The sequence below is a fragment of the Salvelinus alpinus genome, chromosome 2, assembly GCF_045679555.1.
Source record: "Salvelinus alpinus chromosome 2, SLU_Salpinus.1, whole genome shotgun sequence".
NCBI lineage: Eukaryota > Metazoa > Chordata > Actinopteri > Salmoniformes > Salmonidae > Salvelinus > Salvelinus alpinus.
The window spans coordinates 64,676,728-64,695,970 of record NC_092087.1 but is presented as its reverse complement, the minus strand read 5'-3'; the positions used below and the strand labels follow the sequence as shown (position 1 = coordinate 64,695,970).

The window sequence follows — 19,243 nt, the reverse complement described above, 5'->3', positions numbered from 1 at the left end:
AAACTCATATCAAAAGTAAAGTGAATATTGCATTTTGAAAAGCAGATACTTAGATTGATTATTTATCCAAATTTGAAAAAAAGTGATTTGATGCAGTGAACAAGTGACTTTTTTTGTTTGTTTTACTCAGCCAATTGCAAATGTGAGTTTTGAAACATGAGCGATTGTGATGATCTGTTTTGATTTTTGTGCTTGCTGTGAAGATGTACCACATACTAGTGAAAATTGCACAAAAGTGATTGAAAAAAACAAACAACTGAAAATAGTCGTTAAAATGACTACATGGTGAGCCGATAATTATCTGATGTATTGGTGACAAAATAAATGGGCTCATGGTATTTAATGGAAAACTTTGATTTTGCATAAATGACTCAGGGGTGAAAGATGTGAGGAACCCCAATGAATGCACAATCAAAGGTTCTGAACATAAGATAGGGGGCATTACACATGTTATCAGTTTAGAGTTTTGTACTTAAGAGTTTAGAAAATATATTACTTACATCTGAAAAAAAGGAGAGTTCTTGCTTTTAAAGTGATACTAGTATTTTTATACAATGTCCATTTGATTCAACCTTACCAAACCACCCATATGAATTATGCCTTTTTCGTATATATGCTAATATATACACACATGTTTTATGTGTGTGGTATGCCTGTGTGGGTATTTGCGTCGTTTCATGTTATTCACTCTCATATTGTTCTCCATATCTTGGAGAGAGAGAGAGAGACAGAGAGAGAGACTGTGTGTGTGTGCTTGTGTACGCATGTGTAGGTCCATATGTATGTGTGAGTTTGCCTGTGTGCACATACAAACACACAGATAACACATCCTAACAGCTGCACCTTCCATAACACCTCGATAAAGGATGGCGAGAGTCCACAAAAAAGACCAACAAGATTCCCATATCTCACCGTGGAAACTATGTTTCATCTCTGGTTTCGTACAAATAAAACATCTCTGATATTGGTCTTCAGTCAGCAACAGAATGTCCACACCAACAATTCATCCTCCGAATCTACAGGGGGCGCTCAATTCTCTCACACTGCTCATACAGCTCATACCGAGGACTCCCGGGCGGTTTTGGAGTGCAGGGCCTTGGCTTGGCTGAAGAAGGGGTAGGTGGTGCAGAGGCAGCCCGATGCCACGGTAAGTCCCAGGCTGACCCAGGCGCAGAAGATGGACCAGCCGTAAGCATGGTCCACGTCGCCGGGCAGTCCATAGATGAAGGGTGGGTTCCGGGAGAGGTCGTAGGAGACGCTGGCGGCGTAGGTGCACAAGGAGATGGTGCAGAAGATCCCTGGAGGGGACACATTTTTAGCGCCAAGATTTTTATTAAAGAGGTCATACAGGACTCAAATAACAACAAAGGACAGACTAGGCAGTTGAAGTAAGATCATGAGGCATTTCTAAGTTATATTCTTCAAGAATCAATGGCTATATATTATTCATTAAAAAGTACCAATCCCGAATTGGTAACCATCTGCATTTAATAACCATCTGCATGGAATGGTAATTAATGAGTATAACATCAATAAATAAACAAAAAAACACAAGTTGAAAGGAAATCTAAAACTCAACTGAAATGAAAAATGAGCCGCCCTATTGTGTAATGTTATAAATATGTTATAGGAATGTTTGCATACAACCATTGAAGTAGTCTCCTGTCTGTAGCGATTAGCTATTATGAATGGCTATGGCATGTTTTATTATGCATATTAACACCTGTGTTTAAGGTATTATGAATGCATCTGTATCCATTAGGCATTTTCAAATTCTGCTAAAAAAGAGCCTTTACTGTATGTGTTTGATGAACAGTTGGGAGGAAGATTTGGACGAGAGAAAGAGAGGGAGAGAGAGAGAGAGAGAGAGAGAGAGACAAAGGGGGAGAAAACTAAAGATAGAGATATAGAGATAAGCTGTTGTAAAAGAGGCACAGAGAGACACAAGTTGAAACAAACAATGATAGGGAAAGAGAAGCACACACTCTCTCTATATCGCTCTCTCTCTCTCTCTCTCTGTCTCTCTAACACACACACACATAGGAGAGGTAGGGTGTTGGTAGTTGGCAGGCTTTGTACCTGCCATGAGGAAGAGCAGGCCGGAGACGTGCTGGGTGAGGCTCTCCTCCCAAAAGAAGCCCACTGTGGCCACAATGCTGCCACACAGCAAAACGGCAGCCGCCATCCCAAGGAACCCCGCCGTGATTCGCCGCAGATCTGAGACACACACACACACACACACACACACACATATAAACATAACACACACAAGCAAGTACACAAAGATACAGACACCAGCATACACAAAAGCGAACACATAAGCACACACACACACACACACAGACAAACACAAAGCGTACACACACACACAAGGGCACACACACAAGTGAAAACATTAGCACACACGCACACACCAACATTTCCATGACAACCACCCCTTAGTAAACCCGCTCATGCTACCCCTCAACAGTCTCCAAACAACCACGGGAAACGTTTGTTTTTATTCGGTAATACTTTGCATTTCGTCTCCCCTGTCCTACATTTGTTACAACCCTGTCATAAGAGTGACATGACGCCTGTCATAACGTAAAATGGCCAGCAACGAATGTTAAAAATAGGTGAAAAATAGGTGAAATAGGTGAAAAATGTCCTTAATGCATCATGACAGCATTGTGCCTTGTTTTTCCGTACACGTTATGGCAAGCATTATGTCACTCAACACACAACAGTGTTATAGCAGGATATATTGATGGGAATATTCAATTCCTGCAACTATACTGTAACAACATTATGACACATTGATCATAAATCACATACCCGATACTATACCCCCCCCCCCCAAAAAAAAATCTCATACACTTGTCAGATCGAGTTGCAGTATCCTAACACAGGATCAAACTCGAACAGGAAAAACACTGGCGGCGTCCCAAATAACACCCTATGCACTTAATAGGGAACAACTGTGCACTCAAAAGTAGTGCACTTAATAGGGAATAGGGTGCCATTTGGGATGCAAACACTGTCTAAAGGTGGCAGGCAGACAAAGAAAACCAATCGTATGTTGACTTTGATGAATGTTCTTCCTCAGACTAGTTGTGCAGTAATAATACGACTGTGTGAAGTTAATATGTTTTTCTTTTACAAGCTGACATTTACTTCCTCCCCGTGAACATTTTCTATAACCATGTAGTAATCCGATCATCAGGGGTCGGACACTGGAGTAGGAATGCTAGCTTCGAAAGGTTAGCTTAACATATTCAGCATGTGGGTACAGTATTAGCTTTATTACAGATCATGGTTCTCTGAAGAGATCACTATGGTTGTCTGAAGGTTCTAAAGGTTCCACAGCATGAAGCCAAATGAATATGGAGCACTTGTAACGGCTGTCAATGTCGTTCTCCTCCTCAGACGAGGAGGAGCATGGATCGGACCAAGATGCGGAGTAGGAGGTATTCATGATTTTAATGGCAAACCAACAAACACTACAATTTAACAAAAACAACAAACGTGACTAACCTGTAACAGTCCTGTGTGGCCCAAACGCTATCACAGGAAACAAACACCCACAAACCACCAGTGAAACCCTGGCTGCCTTAGTATGACTCTCAATCAGAGACAAACGATACACACCTGTCTCTAATTGAGAATCATACCAGGCCGAACACAAAACCCCACATAGAAATAGAAAATATAGACTGCCCACCCAACACTCACGCCCTGACCAATAAAGACATATAAAACAAGAGAAAACAGGTCAGGAACGTGACATAACCCCCCCCTTAAGGTGCGAACTCCGGGCGCACCAGCACAAAGTCTAGGGGAGGGTCTGGGTGGGCATCTGACCACGGTGGTGGCTCAGGCTCTGGGCGAGGTCCCCACCCCACCATAGTCACTCCCCGCTTCCGTATCCCCCTCCCAATGACCACCCTCCAACTCAACCCACCTAAATGAAGGGGCAGCATCGGGATAAGGGGCAGCAGCTCCGGGATAAGGGGCAGCAGCTCCGGGATAAGGGGCAGCAGCTCCGGGATAAGGGGCAGCAGCTCCGGGATAAGGGGCAGCAGCTCCGGGATAAGGGGCAGCAGCTCCGGGATAAGGGGCAGCAGCTCCGGGATAAGGGGCAGCACGTTCTGGCTGAGGGACTCCGGCAGGTCCGGGCTGAGGGACTCCGGCAGGTCCGGGCTGAGGGACTCCGGCAGGTCCGGGCTGAGGGACTCCGGCAGGTCCGGGCTGAGGGACTCCGGCAGGTCCGGGCTGAGGGACTCCGGCAGGTCCGGGCTGAGGGACTCCGGCAGGTCCGGGCTGAGGGACTCCGGACTGGGTGGCAGCTCCGGACTGGGTGGCAGCTCCGGACTGTAGGGCAGCTCATGACTGTAGGGCAGCTCATGACTGTAGGGCAGCTCATGACTGTAGGGCAGCTCATGACTGTAGGGCAGCTCATGACTGTAGGGCAGCTCATGACTGTAGGGCAGCTCATGACTGTAGGGCAGCTCATGACTGTAGGGCAGCTCATGACTGTAGGGCAGCTCATGACTGTAGGGCAGCTCATGACTGTAAGGCAGCTCATGACTGTAAGGCAGCTCATGACTGTAGGGCAGCTCATGACTGTAAGGTAGCTCATGACTGTAAGGTAGCTCATGACTGGAGGGCAGCTCATGACTGGAGGGCAGCTCATGACTGGAGGGCAGCTCATGACTGTAAGGCAGCTCATGACTGTAAGGCAGCTCATGACTGTAGGGTAGCTCATGACTGGAGGGCAGCTCATGACTGGAGGGCAGCTCATGACTGGAGGGCAGCTCATGACTGGAGGGCAGCTCATGACTGGAGGGCAGCTCATGACTGGAGGGCAGCTCATGACTGGAGGGCAGCTCATGACTGGAGGGCGTCTCTGGCAGCTCCTGACTGGCGGACGTCTCTGGCAGCTCCTGACTGGCGGGCGTCTCTGGCAGCTCCTGACTGACGGACGGCTCTAGCGGCTCCTGACTGACGGACGGCTCTACTGGCTCGGGACAGACGGGCGGCTCTAATGGCTCGTGGCAGACGGATGACTCAGATGGCGCTGGGCAGACGGATGGCTCAGACGGCGCTGGGCAGACGGATGGCTCAGACGGCGCTGGGCAGACGGATGGCTCAGATGGCGCTGGGCAGACGGATGGCTCAGACGGCGCTGGGTAGACGCATGGTTCAGGCGCCGCTGGGCAGACGGCAGACTCTGGCCGGCTGAGACGCACTATAGGCCTGATGCGTGGTGCCGGAACTGGAGGTACCGGGCTGAGGGCACGCACCTCAGGGCGAGTGCGGAGAGGAGGAACAGGGCTCTGGTGATGCACTGGAAGCCTGGTGCGTGGTGTAGGCACTGGTGGTACTGGGCTGGGGCGGGAAGGTGGCGCCGGATATACCGGACCGTGAAGGAGGACACGCGCTCTTGAGCACCGAGCCTCTCCAACCTTACCAGGTTGGATGGTCCCCGTAGCCCTGCCAGTGCGGCGAGGTGGAATAGCCCGCACTGGGCTATGCAGGCGAACCGGGGACACCACCTGTAAGGCTGGTGCCATGTACGCCGGCCCGAGGAGACGTACTGGAGGCCAGATACGTTGGGCCGGCTTCATGACATCCGGCTCGATGCCCAACCTAGCCCTCCCAGTGCGGCAAGGTGGAATAGCCCGCACTGGGCTAAGCACGCGTACTGGGGACACCGTGCGCTTTACCGCATAACACGGTGTCTGACCAGTACGACGCCCTCTCACTCCACGGTAAGCCCGGGGAGTTGGCTCAGGTATCCAACCTGGCTTCGCCACACTCCCCTTTAGCCCCCCCCCCCCAAGAAATTTTTGGGTGAGCCTCTCGGGCTTCCAGCCGCTCTGCCTTGCTTTTGCCTCATAAAACCTCCTCTCCGCTTTTGCTGCCTCCAGCTCCGCTTTGGGGCGGCGACACTCCACTGGCTCTGCCCAGGGTCCTTTACCGTCTAGGATCTCCTCCCAAGTCCATTCCTCTTTTCCCCATTGCTGTTGTTCTCTCCGTCCTTCTCCAATCCGCTTGGTCCTGGTTTGGTGGGTGTTTCTGTAACGGCTGTCAATGTCGTTCTCCTCCTCAGACGAGGAGGAGCATGGATCGGACCAAGATGCGGAGTAGGAGGTATTCATGATTTTAATGGCAAACCAACAAACACTACAATTTAACAAAAACAACAAACGTGACTAACCTGTAACAGTCCTGTGTGGCCCAAACGCTATCACAGGAAACAAACACCCACAAACCACCAGTGAAACCCTGGCTGCCTTAGTATGACTCTCAATCAGAGACAAACGATACACACCTGTCTCTAATTGAGAATCATACCAGGCCGAACACAAAACCCCACATAGAAATAGAAAATATAGACTGCCCACCCAACACTCACGCCCTGACCAATAAAGACATATAAAACAAGAGAAAACAGGTCAGGAACGTGACAGCACTGGAATTTGGACTTCCACTGTTATTTCATTGTCAAACCTAGACACAACAGACATGCTCAGAACCTTTCGTCTACAGTACTGTACGAAGCACTGAAAAACATATTTTAAAAACACACATATAAAACATGTAACTATTTATACAAAAAAACACACAATACAAGGGATGGGAAGAGCAAGTAACAGTAAAACATTTCCCCAATAAATCATGGAAATATTATGGTTAGGGATACAATGATATTGTTTGACAAAGATGGTGGTAGAAATTTGCCCCAAATCCGTAAGATGAAAGTTAGGGTCGCTATGTTTTTTGCACCAACCACTACCTGGAAAAGCTCATCTAAAAAGGACCCTAACACTACTCATGATAGACGTCAGACTATCCCACCACAGACACCAACATAGATCAGTTGTAGGGCACCTGGAATCAAACTTCTCACACCACACCAAGAGCATCTAACCATTGTTCAAAAGACTTTTGGCTCAGACCAAACCGGAAATGAGCTAGCATTTTCTACCTCTGGTTCGTTGGGCATTGCTATGGCGGAAATTAATGGGGAAAGAATGGGATTTTAGGATAAACTCTGAAAATAAGATCTGAAGTCAACACATGCTTAGGAGATCTTATATGTTTTGTTCTATGAGATAATATCAGTCAGTTTACATGACATTTATGATTTCTAAAGTATTTATGTACTATATGTGCTTGTTTTGATTACATAAATGCTTCAAAATTCACAAAGTGACATTAGCTGAGGAAGATTATCTCATAGAACGAAACGTATAAGATCTCTTAAGCCTGTGTTTACCAGATACCTTATTTTTGGCATATATCCAACCCCCCCCAAAAAACACACATTTCCCCATAGGCTTTGGCCAACGAGCCATGTTGCAGTTAGCCTCCTTTAGTTCCTACAAAAAGACACCATTACTATTTATCTCTATAAAAAACAGCTAGCCATGCAAGCGGTTTTATTGCTGATGGTTCTGGGACTGCAATACATACGTAAGAGATGCCATTCATCTTGCTGAATGGTTCTCGTCAGGTTGAGCGGGATGTTTCGAAGCCGAATAGGCTGAGAGAAATGGTACTTGACAGTTGTGCATCGGTCCGCAATACCTGTAGAGAGAATGGATTACTAAAAAGCTCTACGTTTTAACATTAGCACGTATGACTTCTGTTATGTAAAATCGTTGCCCTACTTACAGATCTTTACTTGAAGTTACCATAAGATGTATATGGCATAATGCCATATTATAATGGTTTATAATCATGTACTGTATAAAAGTTTCATTTAACTATTAATGTCATAACAGCTTTATGTCAGTGATCGTTAATAAACCAATTAGGCACATTTGGGCAGTCTTGATACAACATTTTGAACAGATAAGCAATGGTTCATTGGATCTGTCTAAAACGTTGCACATATGCTGCCATCTAGTGGCCAAAATCTAAATTGTGCCTGGGCTGGAATAATACATTATGGCCTTATCTTTTACCAGATCTAATGTGTTACATTTTCCTACATTATTTTTACATTTCCACAAACTTCCAAGTGTTCTCTTTCAAATGATATCAAGAATATGAATATCCTTGCTTCAGGTCCTGAGCTACAGGCAGTTAGATTCGGGTAAGGAATTTTAGGTGAAAATTTCAAAAAAGGGTTGGATCCTTTTGTGTCATAAACCAGGCATTGCATATTATACAGGGAATGCTTATAACAGTGTTATAAATTTGATGTGTCAGGTCACATTGTAAAGGGCAATACTCAATATATTTTTTTACCGTCATTAACTGCCTCAAACTGTGACATTTGAGCTCTTGTATTTCCATGCAATGGCTAACTTGGTTTGAAAATAGTAAACACTGTGACATTTACTTGGCTTTGAAGCAGCGCATGACTTGGGTTGTCCAGTTTCCCTTACGCGCATGGCAGGCCTAGGTCTACTGTAGAGTTGAATTGGTATAGTAATCAACTATATGCAGGACAAATTAATTTAACTTGGCCTGTGCTGTTGCCTATTTTGTTATCTTTCCAAACTGGACAGGTTTAGACAGGTTTACATTGTGAGTTCTCAGTAACACTTTATAAGGTACCCTTTTTAATGTGTTTATAATGCATTTACAAATGATTAAATAACTGTTATAAGCCGTTTAGAAACGGTACCTTTATAAAGGCTGCCTATAAAGTGTTACCAAGTTACCTTTGCTGATGTTACGGTGTCTCTAAAGGTGAGCTACTGTAAAATGTTGTCTCTTTCTTATATGAGAGTACAGTTGTCACGTGTGCTCCCTCTCCGGCCTCTGGGTCACCAGGCTGCTCGTTATGGCGCACACCTGTCACCATCGTTACACGCACCTGCGCGTCATCAGACTCACCTGGACACCATCACGTCCCTGATTACCTTCCCTGTATATGTCACTCCCTTTGGTTCCTTCCCCAGGCGTCATTGTTTCTGTTTCTGTTCCAGTGTTTAGTCTGTGCGTTGTTCGTGTTTCTTGTTTTGTTTTATGTTGTGTTTATTTATTAAAACACTCACTCCCTGAACTTGCTTCCCGACTCCCAGCGCACATCGTTGCAGAATGACGCCTCACCTAAGGGAAGTATCAGGGAGTGTTTTTATTTTGTTTGGTGGGAATGACGTCGGGTCCGGGAGCCGCTACAGCCTCTCATACCTCAGACAGATCGCCACACTCCCCTGCCTCCGCCGCTTCGTCAGGCTCTCATGCCTCAGCCAGATCGCCAGGCTCCCCTGCTACAGCCGGTCTGTCAGGTTGCCGCGCCCCAGCCGGCGACAGCATCTAGCTGTGATGATGTTTTTCAGTGGCAGGGACTGGGAGACTAGTCAGGATCGTGGGAAAGATGAACGAAGCAAAGTACAGAGAGATCCTTGATGAAAACCTGCTCCATAGCGCTCAGGACCTCAGACTGGGGTGAAGGTTTATCTTCCAACAGGACAACGACCCTAGGCACACAGCCAAGACAACGCAGGAGTGACTTCGGGACATGTCTCTGAATGTCCTTGAGTGGCCCAGCCAGAGCCCGGACTTGAACCCGATTGGACATCTCTGGAGACACCTGGAAATAGCTGTGCAGCGATGCTCCCCATCCAACCAGACAGAGCTTGAGAGGATCTTCAGAGAAGAACGGGAGAAACTCCCCAAATACAGGTGTGCCAAGCTTGTAGTGTCATTTCCAAGAAGCCTCGAGGCTGTAATCGCTGACAAAGGTGCTTCACCCAAATACTGAGTAAATGGTAATTTGCAAAAATGTCTAAAAACCTGTTTTTGCTTTGTTGTTATGGGGTATTCTGTGTAGATTGATGAGGTGGAAAAACTATTTCATTTTAAAATAAGGCTGTAACAAAAAAATGTGTTAAAGGTCAAGGGGTCTGAATAGTTTCCTAATGCACTGTATATATGGTTCTATGTAGAACCCTTCATGCCTTCCAAATAATCCTTCTTGCTTTCCAATCATCAAATAACCCTTTCTTCCAAAAACGGTTCTTAGGATGTTAAAAGTTCTAGGTTAGAAACCTTCGCCTTCCAAAGAATCATGTCTTCCAAAAAGGGTTCTTCTGATCAAAACGGTTCTTGGTAGAACCCTAACCTTCCGCAAAGAACACTTTTGGAATGCTATTTTCTTACAGTGTATGGGCACAATTCTTCACAGGTTGAAGCAGGTATCAAATGAAATCCACATTGACAGAAATCAAACGGTAGGTGTTGAAGCTCGAAGTCCTTCACATGACACCTCAGCTGTTTTAAATGCAAGGTGGCAAGTGGGTTTCGGTGACATTTAACCGCTGGCTTAATCAGGGCGACATTAATCTTGATGGACTGGACACCGCGCGCAAAAGTTATCATTTCATCCCGATCGACTTTTTGAGTTTCAACCTTAAAAATACTTTGTAGGAACTTGAACTTCAGCACATTGGGCATGAATTCAGTTTTAGAAAAAGGTTTATTCTGTCGTTTCCCTGAAAGAGATCCCTTTATGGTTGTAGGTAGAACACTTTCAATCAAATAAACCTTTTAGATCCCTTTTTTCCAAAGAGAAGGTTCTTAAGAACCCTGTAGAATTCCACGTTGAACACTTTTCCCTGGAGAATAAAAAATGGCTTCCAAGGGGGTTCTTCGTGGGTAAAAAAAATGTGATATCTAAAACCTAAAAGGGTTCTTAGGCTGTCCCTTCCAGGTAGAACCCTTTTGCTTCCAAGTAAAACCATTTTGGGTTCCATGTAGAACCCTTTCCACAGAGGGTTTAACATGGAACCCAAAATGGTTCTACCTGGAACCAAAAAGGGTTTAACTGTAATCAAAAAGGGTTCTCCTATGGGTACAGCCAAAGAACCCTTTGGAATATTTTTTTCTAAGTGTAGTCAATCAACACTTTGGCTTTTGTAGCCCTATAGATGGCTCTATTGACAATTTGACTGGGATAACAACATAAACAAACACTTCCAAGGCCTGTCTACAACGATTACCACTGTGGGAAAATGAGAGGGAAATAAAAGTACAAATGTTCCTCATAAATTAGCATATTAATAACCTAAATCATTAGGCTATAATTTCCCAGCACCCTCATCATGATGCGACAATTATAGAAATCATAATAGCCTACTAAAGCAAGCCTTGGTAATGAGTTTGAAATAGCAATTAATGTTCCTGGAAATTCGTTTGGGCGTGTATATTCATGAGCCCTTGTGTATGAGCCCTCATAAACCTTGTTTTGACGCAATGCACGTATGCAGAATCATCACCACAGATGGAGCTACCTCGATTAAAGGGATGCAAAACAGTCCTTGCCTATAGTCACGGATTATTGACAGCAAATTTGACAACTGTTTTTCTTTTCTCCCACTTTTTGTGCACATTAAAACTTACCCTTTGATATGAGTTTATCGATATCCCGGTCCATGCCTTGAAAGTAGCATTTTCTCCAGAGTCCAGAATATGTGGAGAACAACGGACGCCCACATTCCGTCTCAAGAATCCCCATCCCCAGTATCGCCCTCCAGTTCTCAAGTAATTCCTCCTCTCTACTCCCGACGTGAATCGGCTTCATAAGCGCCACGTTCCGTTTGGAGTTGCTGTTGTCCACAAGAGGCAAGTGGTATATTGGCATCTCCCTGTTTTTCTGGTCGTTAGAATCCGACCCATACTTGTCGCAGTTCTCCTTATGCCTTCTGGTGTCTGTCTCGTACCAATGGTCGGTGAAGATAGCGGTGACCAACAAGAGTAAAGAGATAACGCTCATGGACACGCTCAGAGCCGTTGCAAGAGCTTGTTTCTCCATGGTTTGAACATCAGCGCTCGGCGCTATGCGCACAGTTTAGACGTGTTGACAGTCGGACGCCCTTCTTCCAGCACCTACTATTCCAGTTACTACGCATTTTTACGCATCCTCTGACCTGCGAACATGGTCTACAGTCGAGAGCGCATTGGCATTGGCTGCTTCCCACCCGCGGGTTGCTGAAAACAACACAGGTGGATCGGTACGGTGTCCGCAAGCGTGCTGGGTGTGGGCTAAACTCAGCACTTGCCTCTCTGTGCTAGAGATTACTAGTGTTTACCTGCAGAAACCACACCACCCCTATCGCTCTTTCCCTCTCCTCAGCACCTGGGCTTGTCCTCTTCGTCCGTGACACAGTCGGGTAAAACGGAGGGCTCCTCCTATTCGCATGGAGAGGAAAATGACCATCTCCCGGAGGCGACATACAGCGTATGTGAGGGAATGTCAAGGTTGTCCTACTCTTTCACAGTCAGTAATAAAGATGGGTGTGTCTATAAGAGAAAATAATGGTTTCCTGTAACTTAACCCTTGCATCCTAATTTTGATAAAACATCAATTTCCCCAATATACCAAGTAACAAGTAACAGGTTGACAATTTTAATGTGTAAAACTTAAATTACTCTCTCTCTCTCTCTCTCTCTCTCTCTCTCTCTCTCTCTCTCTCTCTCTCTCTCTCTCTCTCTCTCTCTCTCTTTCTCTCTCTCTCTCAGATGCAGACACATACACATACACACACACATCAAACATATGATACAGGCCGAAACGTTTGTCTATCTACCTACCCCTAAATTAAATTAATACTAAAAAGAAACCTTGAATCTCCTTTTTGAGTGCAGACCAGCTACAATGTTGGAATTGTATTACATTTTGGTTGACGCACCTGTTCTGAGCACAGTGGTCACACAAACTATGAATGATATGAGCCTTTACTGCAGTACTCTCTCTCTCTTACACACATACACACTACCAAACAATTGACTCCCATTCAAAATCCTATTTTCACTAACCCCTAAACCTAACCATTAACCCTAACCCCTAATCCTAAACCAGACACAAACTCCTAACGCTAAACCTACCCCCTAACCCTAATTGTAAACCTAATTGTAACCCTAAACCTAACTCCTAAGCCTAAAATAGCCTTTTTCCTTTTGGGGAAGGATGGCAAAAAGTCCCCAATTTTCCTTGTTTTACTATCCTTGTGAGGACTTCTGGTCCCCACAAGGATAGTGAAACCAAACACACCCACACAATGGCCATATCAAAGTGAACTAATGAACAGAGTTCATGAACTGTACATAAAGCTTTCAGGGGACTTATCCAAAATGTCAGGATTTTCAACAGTCCCCAAACAAATGATCAATAGCCATTTCAGCATCATGCTATTGCAATTCTATTCTGTCACAGTATCAATGTCTGAATTGAGCTCATAGTGATGAAATAATTGCCACAAAGCGAGCATTGCTGAAATGGATTTGTGGGTGTTTATTTGGCTTGTTTGATCTGCACCTTTGCCAGCTCTAATAATGGCCCATTAAAATGGAGCCTGGATGTGTGCCTGGCATGACAAAAATTGCATAACTAAACATGTAAATGGTGATGACAATGATTGCAATCTGTACTGGTGGAGTGAACATGGGAAAAAAAATTGAGCAATTAAATTGGCACATTTGCTAGTTGACCAAATTGGTACAAATCACAAATCAAATATTATTTGTCACATGCGCTGAATACAAGAGTGAAATGCTACTTACAACCCTTAACCAACAATGCAGTTTTAAGGAAAATAAGTGTTAAGAAAGTAAAAAATAAATAAATACAAAAATAAAAATAGAAAAATAACAAATAATTAAAGAGCAACAATAAAATAACAGTAACGAGGCTATATACGTACAGCGTCAATGTGCGGGGGCACAGGTTAGTTGAGGTATTTGAGGTAATATGTACATGTAGGTAGAAGTAAAGTGAGGGGGGGTGGGGGGTCAATGCAAATAGTCCAGGTAGCCATTTGATGAGCTGTTCAGGAGTCTTATGGCTTGGGGGTAGACGCTGTTAAGAAGCCTTTTGGACATAGACTTGGCACTCCAGCACCGCTTGCCGTGTGGTAGCAGAGAGAACAGTCTATGACTAGGGTGGCTGGAGTCTTTGGCAATTTTTAGGGCCTTCCTCTGACACCGCCTGGTATAGAGGCTCTGAATGGCTGAAAGTTTGGCCCCAGTGATGTACTGGGCCGTACGCACTACCCACTGTAGTGCCTTGCAGTCAGAGGCCGAGCAGTTGCCATACGAGGCGGTGATGCGACCAGTCACGATTCTCTCGATGGTGCAGCTGTAGAACTTTTTGAGGATCTGAGGACCCATGCCAACTCTTGTTAGTCTTCTGCGGGGGAATAGTCTTGTCGTGCCCTCTTCACAACTGTCTTGGTGTGTTTGAACCATGATAGTTTGTTGGTGATGTGGACACCAAGGAACTTGAAGCTCTCAACCTGCTCCACTACAGACCCGTTGATGAGAATGGGGGCGTGCTTGGCCCTCCTTTTCCTGTAGTCCACGATCATCTCCTTTGTCTTGATCACGTTGAAGGAGAGGTTGTTATCCTGGCACCACACTGCCTGGTCTCTGGCCTCCTCCCTATAGGCTGTCTCATCGTTGTCGGTGATCAGGCCTACCACTGTTGTGTCGTTGGCAAACTTAATGATGGTGTTGGAGTCGTGCTTGGCCATGCAGTTGTGGGTGAACAGGGAGTTGGAGGGGGCTGACCACGCACCCCTGAGGGGCCCCCGTGTTGATGATCAGTGTGGCAGATGTGTTGTTACCTACCCTTACCACCTGGGGGTGGCCTGTCAGGAAGTCCAGGATCCAGTTGCATTCTCACATTGATGTTCTTTTTGTCCGGGTCGGTAGTCATTTAGGCAGGTTACCTTGGTGTTCTTAGGCACAGGGTCTGCTTGAAACATGTTGGGGTTACAGACTCGGTTATACTAACGTCCTTGTAATCTGTTTGGTCTGGTGCCTTGTGAATGTTGACTTGTTTAAAGGTCTTACTCACATTGGTTACGGAGAGCGTGATCATACAGTCGTCCGGAACAGCTGGTGCTCTCATGCATGTTGGAAAAGGTTACATTGTGTGTGTGTGATTGTCTTTGTTGAATACATTTTTTTGTGCTGTGCATTCCTATTTTCAGATTAGTATAGGCCTAGGGAGTAGGGACAGATCCATCTAGTGACACCTGTTTTTCTCTGGAGGATATTACACAAAGGCAGGACATAAAGGGAAATTAAGAATAAGAGTGATGTGTGATATGGTCAAATGTAATAATGCATTGGCTTTGTATTAGTCATTTTTCGATCATTCAGTAATATGGACTTTTTAATAGTTCTGTACAATAATACATTCAATCAAATAGTAAGTTATAAATAATACATGTATTGCAAACTTTCCACATGCACAACTGCCTAGTAATTCTGGCTCACAAGACAATAGATTATAATAAATTCCCACAATATGATTGACTGTATGGTGTTATTTTGTGTGCTTTCCAGTTTTACAGAAAAGCAATACAATGTATCAATATAGTAGGCTAATGCAGCATATTATCTATTATACCATAATTATTGATTGGTATAATCAAACTCATAAGATTGTTTTTCCAAGTTTATGATCCTTATTTTCCTAATTCTCAAATTCTATGCTATTTTACTCTATTGCACTCTGGATATTTGTGAGAATGAGAAGAAATGATCCAGCTGTAAACAAGTAGAGAATTACTAGGGTATTCATGATCCTCGTGTCAAAAACATTTCTGTAGGATACACAAAACCAAACTAGTCGCTCCTAAACTCTGGTTTCAGATCAGTTTAGCGTTTCACCCCCAACGATTGAGAATTTGTGGACGCTAAACGGATCCCAGATCTGTGTCCAGGGGTAGAATTCTACCAGAGACCCCAGCCAGCCAGCGACCCACCCTCTTGTCGCCCATTCCTTGCATTCCCCTCTTGGACAAGCTGGCTGCGGCGCACGCGCAGTGCTCAGAGGAGGCCATGTTAAAGTTACAGTGAAGTCAGGCAGTGATATTTTCTGACGACGTGTGTTTATATTGTATGTTTTTCGTTATATGTGGTGTCAGTGTTACAACAAATATAGCGACTGGATAACTAAACCGGGGACCTAAAAATGGCTTCCACTTTCGACCTTTCAAGGCGAAATCCGCAAGAGGATTTCGAGCTAATACAGAGAATTGGGAGCGGGACCTACGGAGATGTATACAAGGTAAAAGGGATTTTAGCTATACATTGTCCTCTTTTTTGATAAACCATTGATATGCTACCAATAAAGACATTGTTATTAGTAACCTGACTACAATGTAGGAACTTGGAGTAGCCTTCAGGAGTTTAGACAGTCGGGAAATAACAGTGGTTGTTGAGATAGTAACTACTGTATATCCAAGCTGTTAGCATGTTTACCAACTCGCTACAGATGTGTTCCAATTCACAAAGCCTACTACATCCGTAAGGAATTCTACCTATTATTGTAATACATGTATACGTATCCCGGTCAAATTCCACGAACGATATTGTTATAATGTTTTCAATTTGCTTTCACAGTGTTGTCATCGCAATCCTTAGCACAATAGTGGACTAAAGTAGCCTAACATTATTCCTTATAGTCATAGGACCTTACATGTTCTGTACTTCTTCTATGGTATATTGACGATCGCACAATGTTATGTGCATCCCGCCACCTACTGTACGGGATGGAAACAGGATTCCCCCACAAAAATAAATAAGCTAAACTAAATCAAAAACGTTTCTGATAAAAAATATAACAGATCTGATCGCTACACAGGCCCAAAAACTTTTCTGCCGCAGCCACAATAATGTCCAGTTTCTTAGACTTCTTTGAGACTTGTGCCGTAGATTTTATAACTGTGGCAATGAACGCCATAAAATCCACCTTTTTTAGGGTATCTTTTGACTGGCAGCAAACATTTACTCCAGGCTGTGGTCGGTCCACTACCATATCTTCACAACCATCACTTGTTTTCTCTAACCTTTTAATCACCTCCGCATAGGAAATTTGATTAACCGCTCTAACTTTTGCAACCTCAATCTCCTTCACCCTTACAGGGCACTCTAGGAACTCGGGATCATGATCCCCACCACAATTGAACACCGGTGTCCTTCTACACACCATTCTTCAGTATACTCTGTCCGTCTGCACCTCACTTGAAACATGGCCAAATCCTTTACAATTCTTTCACTGCAATGGTTTGGGGAAGAAAGCTCTTACAGCGTATCTTACATAATCAAACTTCACATGCGTAGGTATTTGCTCTGTATCAAAAAACAACAGGACCGACATACTTTCTTATTTTTCTCCATTCACCCAACGGGTCAGACGCCGGGCACCAATCACACCAGGATTTCTCTTCAGGTATTCAACCTGAACATCCGTCGTCACCCCTGAGATGATTCCTTTGACAGTTGATGTACTCCAAAGTTCAAAACTTCTGTTGTCCGGATTCTTTTGAGGCTCACTGCAATCTTCCTCTATTCTTCAGAAATACAATTAAATCTAAATAAGACAACTCCTGTTCACTCTGACAAACTCCACTTTTCACAGTGCGTACTTCACCCCTTTCGACACCTCAAATGGGTCTACTGCATATGCATCCTTACTAGAGGTCGACCGATTATGATTTTTCAACGCCGATACCGATTATTGGCGGACCAGAAAAAGCCAATACCGATTAATCGGCCGATTAAAAAAATAAATAAAAAAAGAATATATATATATATAATAATAATAATAATAAATAAAAAACAAATAAATAAATAAATGTATTTGTAATAATGACAATTACTATACTGAATGAACACTTATTTTAACTTAATATAATACATCAATAAAATCAATTTAGCCTCAAATAAATAATGAAACATGTTCAATTTGGTTTAAATAATGCAAAAACAAAGTGTTGGAGAAGAAAGTAAAAGTGCAATATGTGCCATGTAAAAAAGCTAACGTTTAAGTTCCTTGCTCAGAACATGAGAACATATGAAAGCTGGTGGTTCCTTTTAACATGAGCCTTCAATATTCCCAGGTAAGAAGTTTTAGGTTGTAGTTATTATAGGAATTATAGGACTATTTCTCTCTATACCATTTGTATTTCATATACCTTTGACTATTGGATGTTCTTATAGGCACTTTAGTATTGCCAGTGTAACAGTATAGCTTCCGTCCCTCTCCTCGCTCCTACCTGGGCTCGAACGAGGAACACATCGACAACAGCCACCCTCAAAGCAGCATTACCCATGCAGAGCAAGGGGAACAATTACTCCAAGTCTCAGAGCGAGTGACGTTTGAAACGATATTAGCGCGCACCCCGCTACCTAGCTAGCCATTTCACATCGGTTACACCAGCCTAATCTCGGGAGTTGATATGCTTGAAGTCATAAACATCAGAGCTGCTGGAAAAACGCACAAAAGTGCTGTTTGAATGAATGTTTACGAGCCTGCTGGTGTCTACCATCGCTCAGTCAGACTGCTCTATCAAATCATAGACTTAGTTCTAACATAATAACACACAGAAATACGAGCCTTAGGTCATTAATATGGTCGAATCCGGAAACTATCATCTCGAAACAAAACATTTATTCTTTCAGTGAAATACGGAACCGTTCCGTATTTTATCTAACGGGTGGCATCCATAAGTCTAAATATTCCTGTTACATTGCACAACCTTCAATGTTATGTCATAATTACGTAAAATTCTGGCAAATTAGTTCGCAAAGAGCCAGGCAGCCCAAACTGTGGCGTATACCCTGACTCTGCGTGCAATGAACGCAAGAGAAGTGACACAATTTCACCTGGTTAATATTGCCTGCTAACCTGGATTTCTTTTAGCTAAATATGCAGGTTTAAAAATATATACTTCTGTGTATTGATTTTAAGAAAGGCATTGATGTTTATGATTAGGTGCAGTCGTGCAACGATTGTGCTTTTTTCGCAAATGCGCTTTTGTTAAATCATTCCATGTTTGGCTAAGTTGGCTGTCGTTGTTAGGAAGAAATAGTCTTCACAGTTTGCCTCTTCACTGTTGACGTTGAGACTGGTGTTTTGTGGGTACTATTTAATGAAGCTACCAGGTAAAGACTTGTGAGGCATCTGTTTCTCAAACTAGACACTCTAATGTACTTGTCCTCTTGCTCAGTTGTGCACCGGGGCCTCCCACTCTTTCTATTCTGGTTATAGCCAGTTTGCGCTGTTCTGTGAAGGGAGTAGTACACAGGGTGGTAAGAGATCTTCAGTTCCTTGGCAATTTCTCACATGGAATTGCCTTCATTTCTCAGAACAAGAATAGACTGACGAGTTTCAGAAGAAAGGTATTTGTTTCTGGACATTTTGAGCCTGTAATCGAGCCCACAAATGCTGATGCTCCAGATACTCAACCAGGTTAAAAAAGGCCAGTTTTATTGCTTCTTTAATTAGAAC

General features: G+C 44.0%; 2 protein-coding genes across 3 annotated transcripts in view; one reads left to right on the top strand and one right to left on the bottom strand.

Annotated features, from left to right (window-relative positions):
- Positions 1-218: 218 nt before the first annotated feature.
- On the bottom strand, positions 219-12,206 carry tmem178a (transmembrane protein 178a). Its single transcript, XM_071388136.1, has 4 exons — positions 11,344-12,206; positions 7,462-7,575; positions 2,080-2,217; positions 219-1,298 (listed from the first exon to the last, which is right to left on the bottom strand). Exons 1-4 carry the CDS (start codon positions 11,753-11,755, stop codon positions 1,057-1,059), a joined length of 906 nt encoding a protein of 301 aa, XP_071244237.1. The 5' UTR covers positions 11,756-12,206; the 3' UTR covers positions 219-1,056.
- Positions 12,207-15,774: 3,568 nt separating this feature from the next.
- The window catches only part of map4k3a (mitogen-activated protein kinase kinase kinase kinase 3a), a 90,481-nt gene continuing 87,012 nt past the window's right edge, over positions 15,775-19,243 (top strand). For both annotated transcript variants that reach the window (XM_071350426.1, XM_071350419.1), the window contains exon 1: positions 15,775-16,018. In XM_071350426.1, coding sequence (XP_071206527.1) covers positions 15,923-16,018 — 96 coding nt within the window. In that variant the 5' untranslated portion in view covers positions 15,775-15,922. The remainder of the gene's footprint in view (positions 16,019-19,243) is intronic.